The sequence below is a fragment of the Daktulosphaira vitifoliae genome, unplaced genomic scaffold (assembly GCF_025091365.1).
Source record: "Daktulosphaira vitifoliae isolate Bord-2020 unplaced genomic scaffold, ASM2509136v1 Scaffold_1, whole genome shotgun sequence".
In the NCBI taxonomy this organism is placed as follows: domain Eukaryota; kingdom Metazoa; phylum Arthropoda; class Insecta; order Hemiptera; family Phylloxeridae; genus Daktulosphaira; species Daktulosphaira vitifoliae.
In genome coordinates this window covers 6,054,696-6,066,406 of record NW_026099572.1, presented here as the reverse complement: position 1 = coordinate 6,066,406, position 11,711 = coordinate 6,054,696, and the positions used below count along the sequence as shown (strand labels likewise).

Below are 11,711 nucleotides of genomic sequence, written 5' to 3'. Positions count from 1 at the left end.
TGAACAATAATGATTCTTTGTTGAGCTAATATACACAAAAAAATAATTTTCTGCTACCATATCCTTATATACTAAACTCGTTTCAATTTTCAAATGGCAACCCCAATTTTTTTTTTTTTATCATCAGATTGATCAATTAAAAAGAAAATTTTTTATTATTTTATTTTCAACAAGTTATATTTATTTAAAGTTTAGGAGAGTTAAAAAGAAGCGTACTTATTTTTATAAAACGGCAAAACATTTTATCGATAAACGTTACCTTATCATACTGTGAACCAGTTATAAGCACTTATCAATTTACGATCCAATAAAGGTTCTGTCTTTTAAAAATAAGTACAGCTTGTACTAGTGTCCAATAACATTAATACACAATAATATACTGAGAGTTTCATAGGATTAACTAATTTCAAGATAATCTAAAATTTAAATGTGGTTAAAATAACTATGATAAAACCTTTGTTCTACTTTATGTCCGACTTAGATATCAAAATTACTTTATATAAAAATTAGACACTCCTAAAATCAACCTTTATGGATTATCATGATATTCGAAGTGTAAATAAGATAATATATTAAATTTATCAATATTTACTTTTAAACAAACAGAATTTAAATTTTGTCTTTAATAATTGGGAAGTTATAACACTCCCAATTACCTTCCGTAATAAAACCACTAAAATAATCTACTTAAGGTATATTAATATCAAATAAGACTTGTTATATGAAGTTATAAATATTTATAAACAATTTGATAAAAACATTTAATTTTTAATCGATGGACACACTGTTTCTAATTTAACGACTTGTCTATATTCTGTTCTCATGAATTTGACATATCAAAAACAAAATTTTGACTTCATTTTTTGTTATTTTTCAGTATTTTATTTTATTAGTAAGTGAACAAGCGATATTTTTCCCAAAATGAAAAAAAACAATATTTCTAACGCACAAAAGATTTTACTTAAATGGTGTTCTATAAACAATTTGAATCCTGATTTCAATTTTAATCATGAAGGTATTATATTATAATATAATATTTTTACAGTTATAGTTATTTTTAATAACTATCAAATTTTAACATATAACCTTAATTTTAAATTACTTATGGAATCATTGTTATTTATTTTACTAAGAATTTAAAAAAATAATATAATAACTAAAGCTAGGAACTATATGTATTTATAAATTTGTGTGAGCTACTTTAAAAGGTCCCAAGTTTATGTAACTTTGTCATAAGGTTATGTAGTAACAAAGAAATATTTTTTGTTTCGAAAGGGAAGTAAACCTCTTTAACCCAAAATTAACCTCTGTAACAACACATCACTAAATTTTCAAGTTAATAAACATTTGTACTGGCTATTGGTGTGTTCAGTATAAGTTAACAAAATAGCCTCTTAACTAATCATGGTACTATTTAAAATCTGTAATTGTATTTTCTAAAAGATGATTTGAAGAATAATTATAATGAAATATGTAAGCTAACAGTGCCTGGACATAATTATGTTGGAATTGGTGTAGCTAAAAATAGGTCCAAAGCAATTAAACAGGCTTGTCAAGACTATGCTGTATATTTACAAAAAGAATTTGGAATCACAAAAAATATCTTACAAGTTAGTATCTATATATAATTCAATGTATTTGTTTTACTACTCTTAATGTAGAGTTTGGTCATTATATGTTCATTATTATTTATTTGATTATTATCTTGTAAATAAGTAAGAAAATTGTCATATTTTACTTTTTTTTATATTAAAGTATATGAATCTATATTCAAATAAAGAATCACTATATCAAGATTTTTAATATTCATTAAAATTAAAGTTTTTTAATTATATTCAAACCATATTACATATGTTTTATATCAACTGAATTTTGATTTATTTGAATAAATAAAAATATAATTTATATGGTTAAAATTAATACTAAAACTGTTAAAAAGTATTTCATAATAAATTCTGAAAAATTAACAAAAAGTTTCTATATTTTCTGTCTTTAAATCTTTTTTTTTTTTACTCTCCTTAATCTTAACAGCTTGAGGTCAGCCACCCTTATCCTTAACTTCCACTTGTTACAATCTCCTACATCAGCCGTCCTAAAATTGCATTCAATAACATCCCTCCATCTCATTTTGGTCTTCTAACTCTTTTTCTTTCATCATTCATTTCTATAACTGTTCTTACAGCTTTCGATTCCTCACTCCTCATAATATGACCAAACCATCTAAGTCTATTTTCTCTCATCTTATCCATGATTAACGCTACACCTATACTCCCTCTTATATGTTCATTTCTTATCCTGTTTTCTTTAGTCACTCCACTCATCCATCCATGCATTCTCATCTCTGCTCTACTTTCTTATCAACCGCCCAAAACTCTGAACCATATATCTTAGCTGGTCTCACTACAGTCTTGTAGAATTTACCTTTCAACCTCATTGGTATTCTTTAATCGCATAAGCCACCCTCTTCTGTCCACTTCAACCACCCGCACTTAATCCTGTGTCTTACATCCTCGTCAATACCACCGCTCTTTTGCACAACTGATCCTAAATACTTGAAACTTTCCACTTCTCCAATCATGTTCTCACCTATTGTTGTTGATCTCCTTATTTCACCTAACTTGTGTTCTTCTATATCAAACTCGTACTCTATTTACTCTGTCTTACTCCTACTTATTCTTAAACCCTTTTTTTCAAAAGCGGTTCTCTACACCTCTCCAAGCCCTTGATTAGTTTCCTCCCTATTTTCTCCTATTAACACTATAATGTCAGCGAACAACATGCCCCATGATACCTCTCTTTGTATATCTCTAGTAATTTCATTCATCATTATAGAAAACAAAATAAAGATTTTATAAAAATAAATGAGTAACTTAAGCTAAAAAATTATTTAAGAATAAAACTTCAAAATACCAAATGTAAAGATATCACAAAAATCTTCTGAAAATTGCTTTTTGGCTTCTAATATTTTCTATTATTATAATAGTTTTCTTGATTAAGATCTTTAATTAATTTATTAAACATAAAGATCTGCTATTTGCTTAATTGATGTGCTTTATTAGTTATATTTTACTTGTATATGTAGATTTTTTTTGTTAAAAATAACTTCTTTGTTATAGTTTTAAGATATACCAAATTAAATAGCTTTTATTTAGATATATATATTTATTTTTATAAAAGAATACTTTTTTCTTTAATTAAAATTATAAGTGTCACAGTCCTTGTGTACCCATTGTCTTGGAATCAATTCTAATATACCCTCAATACTTGTTGTATTATTTCTATAAACTAATCTTTTAAAACTATGATTGTTGAACTATAATTATATTGTGTATTAACTTTTAAGAAAAATGTGCTCCTTTTTAATTTTAAATGTAGTTAAATTATTCTGAAAACAATTATTTACAATTTATTATGAATTTTTTTTTAATTACTAGGAAATAAATGATAAATCAAACCAAACAAATACTAACAACAACTTATTAATCAGTTTTAGTAATCCTTTAAATGATAATATTAATAATGGTGATGCTGAATATATTGAATATAAAAAATTTGTTGAAAATTTAAATATTAAAAGCATTATTATTGATGAGGTTAGTAAAACATTAATTATTAATGTAATTTTAAATTTTAAGTATATTTTTTCTAAGTATTTTATTTTTAACTATTAGACTGACTGTTTGAATGAAAATGCTGTAAACCATGGAAATTGGACTACTGATGTTGCAAAATCATTTTTGAATACTTTTATAAAAATTAACAAAATAAGCAATCCCAATTACATTTATACAAATATTGATGAAAAGTAAATGTTTTATTTCACATGTATACTTTTCAGTATGGTTCTTTTTTTATTCTAACAGAATTAAAATAATATATTAATAAATTTTACTAAGGAAATTACAATTGAGAATTGAATATTTTTTTTAATGTGATGCCCTAGAAAAGTGTAATAGTTGTATACCCTTCAGCCAATCTTTTTATCCATTAGTTTTTCTATACAGTCATAAGAGAATCTTAGTTGAAAATATATTTGTTAGTTTAAATTTCTTTTAACTTAACTTCAATTAATAACATTATGTAAATACAAGTATATTCCATTTTTTAAAACTTTTCAGGTTGCTAAAAACTAGACATTTAAAAAAATTATTGTTACTAACATTGTTTTTGAATGTTATATTTCTTATATGATTTATTTTAAATATTTCTTTTTTTTATTTTCATGAGTTTTATCTAAATTTAATCATAAAAATCTGAAAAATAAAGAAATGTAGCTACATTGTTTTTGCACTGAGCCTTCAATTTTTTTTTTTTTTTTTTATCACAAAGTTGGACTACTTTTTTAAGTGCTTATCCAATAAGTATTTATTTTATTAAATACTTATATATTTGATCTACTACCATTCTGATATTAAAAAAAATAGTATAATATAAGTATTATTATGGTATTATGAAGAAAAAAATCAAATTTTTTAGGTGTTTTGTAGCAAAAATATCTATATTCATTTTGGAACTTGAGAAAGGTACGTTATATGTATAATTCTTTGTTGAAAGTATCTCTTATTTAAATATTTTTAGAGATAACTGGATGCCAAGTTGATAAAAACAAAGATTATGCATCTAAAAGATGTGCTGTCTCTGTTGTTCGTCAATTATTTCACTTGGGTATTGTAGATGATTACACTCAGATTCCAATTAAAGAAATTTTACTAAAAGAATATAAAGTTAATGTTCAACAAAAACTTGTTCATCGTATTTATGACATATTAGATGAATATAATATTAAACCTGTAGTTGAAGTTAGTAACCATAAAAACTAAATTGTGTTTTATAAATCAATTTTTTTTTCTTTTTTAGGATAAAAGTCTTTTAGAGATTGAGGGTTCTATATCATTAATACCTCAAGTAAAACTTGCAGAATACAAAGAGTTTGAACCATCAACTAATGTTGATAAGGTTATTTCATGGTCACCACCAAATTGTTATTTTAATGCATGGACTAGTACATCAAAGTTATTGACCCATGTAAGATTATTCAGACTCTCTAGTTTAAACTACAAATATTATTTCTTATTAACTGTATTATTATAATTAAAACCATATAATTTTTATTTTGGGGGATGGGATATATAGATATAGAATAATATTTGTATTTATTGTTTTAAATTGTTTCAGATATCATTAGATGAAATGAGTTTAAGATTCTCTAAGAAGCATTTAAAAAATTTAAGTCGCCAATCTGAAAGCATACTAAATCGAAGCAAACTTCCAATTTTCCATAAAAAAAATGAGATTATAAGTGCTATAGGAAAAAATACAGTAGTTCTTATTAAAGGAAGTACTGGTTGTGGTAAAACAACTCAGGTTAAGAAAGATTAATTATTTCTAAAAATATATTTCAATTAATTTTTTTTTTTTCATTTTCAAAGGTTTGTCAATTTATTCTTGATGAATTTATAATTAATAATAAAGGTGCCTATTGCAATATTATTTGCTCACAACCAAGAAAGTTATCTGCTATTTCTGTAGCTAAAAGAATTGCTTACGAGAGAAAAGAAAGTATAGGAGATAGTGTAGGTTATTCTATACGATTTGATAGTGTATTACCACGCTCACATGGATCTATTTTAGTTTGTACAGATGGTTAGTTAATTAAGTTTATTAAAAAATACCATAAAACATAAATTTTTGTTTGTATTTTTAAAAAAAATTTTATTTACATTTAAATAATTTATTAATAACTTAAAATAGTGCTGATTGTTGTTCCACTTCTATTTATTACAAACATTTTTAAAAATTTACTTGTATATTTTAATAAATAATTTTATAAATTATTTGAATGTTCAAGGAATATTAATGAGTAGATTAGAAAATGGCTTACATGGAATATCTCACATAATTGTTGATGAAGTTCATGAACGTCATGCTAATACAGACTTTCTAATGATTATTCTTAAAGATATTGCTGAGAAATATCATGATATTCGAATTATTCTAATGTCTGCTACTATTGACACTGAATTATTCAGTAAATATTTTAATAATTGCCCTGTAATTGAAGTAATTGGAACATGTTATCCTGTAAAAGGTATTAACATAAATTTATTGTTAAATAGATAATTTAAATATTGTATTTGGTTTTAGAGTTATTTTTAGAAGATATAATACAACAAACTGGGTATTGTCCAACTATTAATAAAAAACAAAGAAAATTTATTAAAAACCAGAATAACTTAAATTGTAACTTGAATGTTTCTGATGATTATACAAATGATGTTAAAGAACAAGTAGCTATGATTTCTGAAGATGACCAGCATATAGAAATTATTAAACATCTACTTAAATTTATTGAAACTAATGATCAGATACAAGATAAATCTGGGGCTATTTTAATATTTTTGCCTGGCTGGGATTGGATTATTTCATTGAAAGAATGTTTGTTACAAGATGAATATTTTGGTAATTTTATAGACTTTTTAGAGTTTATACTTAATAGGGTAATCTAAATATTTTACTTTATTTTTAATTTTTTGTTATATTGCACTATATTTTTATGTATTACAATACAGAGTAATTGATTAAGGATAAAAGGCCAATTTTCTTGGAAACTATTAAAAATTTCATAAATGAAAAAAAATGTTTTGATTCAAAAAACTACAATAATGTTTAATTAAATTATATGTTTATGTTCAATTGAGAATTTGCTGTTTAGTATACAGTAGTTTACATTTCTTCATGATGTCACATAAATAAGTTTTTATTGACAACTCTTGTTATCAAATGTCTCTTACAATAGCAAAAATAAATTATAAATTATAATATAAATATATATAAATCATAAATTATTATCGGTAATTTATGACCAATTGAAACATAATAATGCCTCCAATATTATAAACACCAAATTATTGATAAATTTATATTTAAATTTTTTGACTAAAAATAGAGATTTCTATTAAAGAAAATTAAATTTAAGTTTTTTATCCCTAAAAAGATAAAAAAAAATTACTATTATTATTATTAAACTACATATTAGTGTACAATGTATTACGTTATTGTAGAGTTTTATAAATCAAACAATATTTTCCCTTACAAAAGTTAAAAATATTCAATAATTTCAATAAGTACCCTATCCTTAATTGAACACCCTCCTTTATTATGACTAAACAGAGGCGGTCATATAAGTGGAATGAGGGGCTAGTTACCTCTCAATCAAAACTGCCAAATTGATAAATATAAATTGAATTTAATGTAACCATCCATATTTATATTAAATATAGTTATGAGACAAAAATTGGTTAACTTCCTTAAAACCTAAAGAAGAGTCTTGATAAGTAAGATAAAATATAAAGATAATCATTGTGTAAAATCATAATAATTTAATCAGTATAATTAGAACTTTGAAACAATTCTAAATAAGGAAAAAACTGTTATAAAATTTTAATACTTTTTTCATGTTAAAAAAAATGTTCCTTAACCAAAAAAAGTGTCTATTTATACTTTAAAATTTATAAAATAGTCGCCCCTAAAAAAATTTATGAGACTACCTTCTTTACACTTTTATTTCCTTATGCATGTATGTATAAACACTAGAAACTTGATTTGAAAAAAAATTCCCCAACTTGCAAACCTAACATTTAGACAAAAATCAACTTTAAATTATTTTTATATCTTGTGCCATAAATATCTTATTGCAAATAATTTTAATATTATCAAAATAATTTGCTTGGAAAATGAAAAAATTAAGTATTTGATCAAAAATTAGTTAGATATTGACCAAATTATTATATATCAAATAATAAAAAAAAATTGTAATTTTACAACTTTTTAAAAAATGTTAGAATAATAAAAATTAACTTATTTTATTATAAATGAAATAGATAAATTTGTTATTTTTGCACATCAAATTTTCCATTTTCATTTGAGATTATTGCATTTCTAAAAAAAACTAATATTTATAAATTTAAGATGAAGTAAAATAAATTTTGATTGCACTAAGTAATAAGCTCTTTTTTTCAGCATCTTCAAAATTTTTATTTTTGCCTCTTCATTCAATACTTCCCACTTCTGAACAAGAAAAAGTTTTTCAAACTGTAAGACGAGGTGTAAGAAAGGTACTTGATTTAAAAATTACCTTTATCAAATTCACTATAGTTTTTATTTATATAATTTTTATATGTTATTTTTTTAACAAAAAAAAAATATTTGTGTAATTTAGGTTATTCTTGCTACTAATATAGCTGAAACATCTATAACAATAGAAGATGTTGTGTATGTCATAGATCACGGTAAAGCAAGAATAAATGTATTCACTGCTCATGATAATACATCAAATTTTGTGACTGTTTGGGTCTCAAAAGCCAATAAAAAGCAACGTATGGGTCGTGCTGGTCGAATCAAACCAGGATATTGTTTTCATTTGTGTTCAAAGGTTTGAAAAGCAAATTAGTAATACATATTATTATTAATTTATAATTATTTCAATATAATTTATTTTTCGGTTTGAATATTTAATATTATAGGCAAGATATGAAAAATTGGATGATTATATTGTACCCGAAATTGTTCGTATACCTTTAGTTTCAATTGGGTTACAAATCAAATTATTGAAATTAGGTGATATGGAAACTTATTTAAATAAAGCTATTGAACCACCTTCAAAAAATTCTATTATTGAAGCTCAAAACATACTTCAAGGTAGTGTTTTAAACTTAAACTTATTTGAAGCTTAATTCATTTTGTTCTTGTGTAAAATCAATTAAATCTTGCAAACAATACAACTTATAAAACTTATTTACCTGAAATTAAAAATGCAAAATATTTAAATTTATATTTAGATATGAAATGTTTGGGTGGAAATTTTGAATTGACTACATTAGGATTAGTTGCTGCAAAATTATCAATTTTACCTAATATTAGCCGAATGATCATCCTAGCAAGTTTTTTTAAATTAGGTGATCCTATAAATATCATAGCTGCCATTCACTCTGATCAAGGAGATATTTTTATTCAAGGTAAAAAATGTAAACAATTTTTTTTTAAATCACTAAATAGTGAGCATAATTGGCAGTCCTTTAGAACTTTTTTTTTTTTAAGAGAGTAATTTGTCCTTGACCAAACAAACATTCTCTGGTAAACGCTGTTCAGATCAAGTAGCAATGCTCAAAGCATTTTATAAATGGCAATACTTACAGGATCATAATATTAATGACTGGAATTTTTGTCAAAAAAATTTATTATATTGGTCTTCATTGACAACAAGTTCGAATATTAGAGTGAGTAATAAATGTCTTATATCTTAACTATTATTAAAATGTCTTATATCTTAACTATTATTAAAATGTCTTTAATTTTTATTCCCATAGTGCCAGCTAACACATCGTATGATACAAATGGGATTTCCTGAAGAAAGCTATTATTATCCTGATATTTTTAATGAAAATGAAAATCCAAATTTAGATTTAATATCAGGTATTTTAACTGCAGGATATTATCCTAACATTTGTAAACATGATATTGGACGAAAGGTTGTACTATTCAAAATTTAATCAATATTAAAAATTTGATAATTTTGACATTTTATTTAGACTCTTACCAAATCTGAAAAATGTGCAAATATTCACAAATCATCTGTAAACTTTGATAAAAATAAAGATGTAAAATTTCCATCTCCATTTTTTGTATTTGCTGATAAGGTAAGATGTTATAAAAAATAAGTACTTTAAACCTGATCACAGTAGGTGTAATAGAAATAATTTCAGTAAAAAGAAATTTAAATTACTATTATGATATATGTATGAATTAAAACAATTTAAAATGCTTTAAATCTTCAATCATATTATACTTTAAAATATATTTAATATATGAAGAATCAATTTAATAAATCTAATAAATTGAAAGTTATAAGTATATGCGAGTACACTAAGTAAAAAATTTATATGGGTTTTAAATCTTAAAATTGAAAATTTTGAAGAAACTTTGTAGGCAGTGAGCTTTTTCATTGAAAGATTTTATCAACTTCAATGTTATTTATAATTTCATAGTCTCAAGCTATGCTTATAAAATGTAGAATTACTACACATATATTACAATGTAATAAATCACAAAACTTGGATGTATGCACTGGCATTTAATTATAAAAAATTAAAAAGCTATCAAGTTGAATAAAAAATTTAATTTATTATAAAAGTATTTTTAGTATACCTCAATTATCTCTGAGGCCTAGTAAAAATTTCAAACCTTAATATGTAAAATGCCTACGAAAGTAAACATTTATATCAATATAGGTCAAATATGATATTGTGATCATAGAATCGCCTTATGCTGATTAATTTTTGACATTAACTTTACTTGTAATTATGTGACTAAGATTTTTCTTAAAAAAAAAAAAAAAATAGTTATTTTTAAATACTATTAATTTGCTATGTAGACATTCATTCTTGTTTTTATATAATAAAATTATAAAACTCAATTATTTAAAAATATGTTTCATGGTATTGAATTAGTAAAAAATAATCACAACTCTTTTTATATTCTTATATGTATTGATGAAAATTTTAAAAATGGTTCTCATTTCTTTTTTTATTTAAGAAAAAAAGTTGGATTAAGTTAAATTAATAATTTATGTTTTAAGTACTTTTATATAATATACTTGTCCTTTAAATATTTTTCTAAATCATTGATTAAATGAGATGCATTAGTAAAAGAGAGTAAAACTTCAATTATTTATTGTATTTATTTTTTAAGCTTCAAACTGGAGCTATATTTAGCATGCAAATGACAATGATAACACCAATACACATGTTACTGTTTGGAGCTCATAAAATAGTTTATGAAGGATTTAGGGTAGTGTTAGATGACTGGTATGTAGATAAATTAATATAAAAGTAAAATAATTATTTATGATAAATAGAAAATAAAAATTGATGCTCAAATTACAGGATTTATCTGAAAATGGATGTAAAATCAGCTGCTGCTATTGTAGCATTACGCCCAATTATTGATCAAATAATGGTCAAAGTTGTTGAACATCCTGAATGTATTATAAAAAGATCAGACACTGATAGACGTTTAATACAAATTTTGAAGGACTTATGCAACTTTAATGCTGGAAGACATAATATGTCACCGATTATATTTGATTTTTAGGACAAATAATTCTTAAATATTTATAAAAAGTTGAGTTTTTATTTTAAAGTTATTTCATTGTTAAGTTATAATTAAATTATTATTTAATTCAAATTAAATTTTTTGCTGTTATTTTTATATCTTTAAAAAATATTTATACATATCCATTAATGTTGTTACTTATAACCTATTACCTAATTTTTGGTTTAATTATTAATTACCAGTTATTATTATTTTTTTTTTTTTTTACTTATATAATTATTTAGTTTGTGCTATGTTTTCTTATTTTAAGTATTAAAAAATACTTGCATATTGAAAAATGTACTTTTTCCTGTTTGATAAATTTACTAATGCTAAATCTTTCAAAAAACTCGGTAATTAAAAAAAATGCTAGTTTTACTTTTTAGTTTTTCTCCAAATTAATTCTTATTTTCTAAAGCTCGATTAAAATTTCATAGTTTTATTTGCTCTGAAAACTAAAGTTTTGTATGACCAAATAATGAAATTCTTCAATTATGCTCAAGGTAATAATTTATACATTAGTACAATACACAAATAATTTTCAAAGAACTGTTATTTTTAAA

The 11,711-nt window shown here is 23.3% G+C and overlaps 1 protein-coding gene across 2 annotated transcripts; it reads left to right on the top strand.

Moving 5' to 3' along the window:
- Nucleotides 1–675: 675 nt before the first annotated feature.
- Nucleotides 676–11,349, top strand: LOC126894756 (ATP-dependent RNA helicase A-like). Of its 2 annotated transcripts, XM_050665994.1 has the most exons (21): nt 676–692; nt 878–1,015; nt 1,444–1,610; nt 3,435–3,593; nt 3,672–3,805; nt 4,477–4,523; nt 4,579–4,799; nt 4,858–5,025; nt 5,176–5,364; nt 5,430–5,643; nt 5,849–6,088; nt 6,145–6,459; nt 8,020–8,114; nt 8,219–8,431; nt 8,523–8,697; nt 8,838–9,014; nt 9,097–9,275; nt 9,366–9,527; nt 9,588–9,695; nt 10,747–10,862; nt 10,941–11,349. In XM_050665994.1, the coding sequence occupies exons 2-21, from the start codon at nt 922–924 to the stop codon at nt 11,146–11,148; spliced, it is 3,381 nt and encodes a 1,126-aa protein (XP_050521951.1). In that variant the 5' UTR covers nt 676–692; nt 878–921; the 3' UTR covers nt 11,149–11,349. The 2 variants fall into 2 exon arrangements, 1 of the variants encoding a protein (XP_050521951.1); XR_007701506.1 differs by lacking the exons at nt 676–692; nt 10,941–11,349 and having other exon boundaries at nt 812–1,015; nt 9,366–9,471.
- Nucleotides 11,350–11,711: the final 362 nt, after the last annotated feature.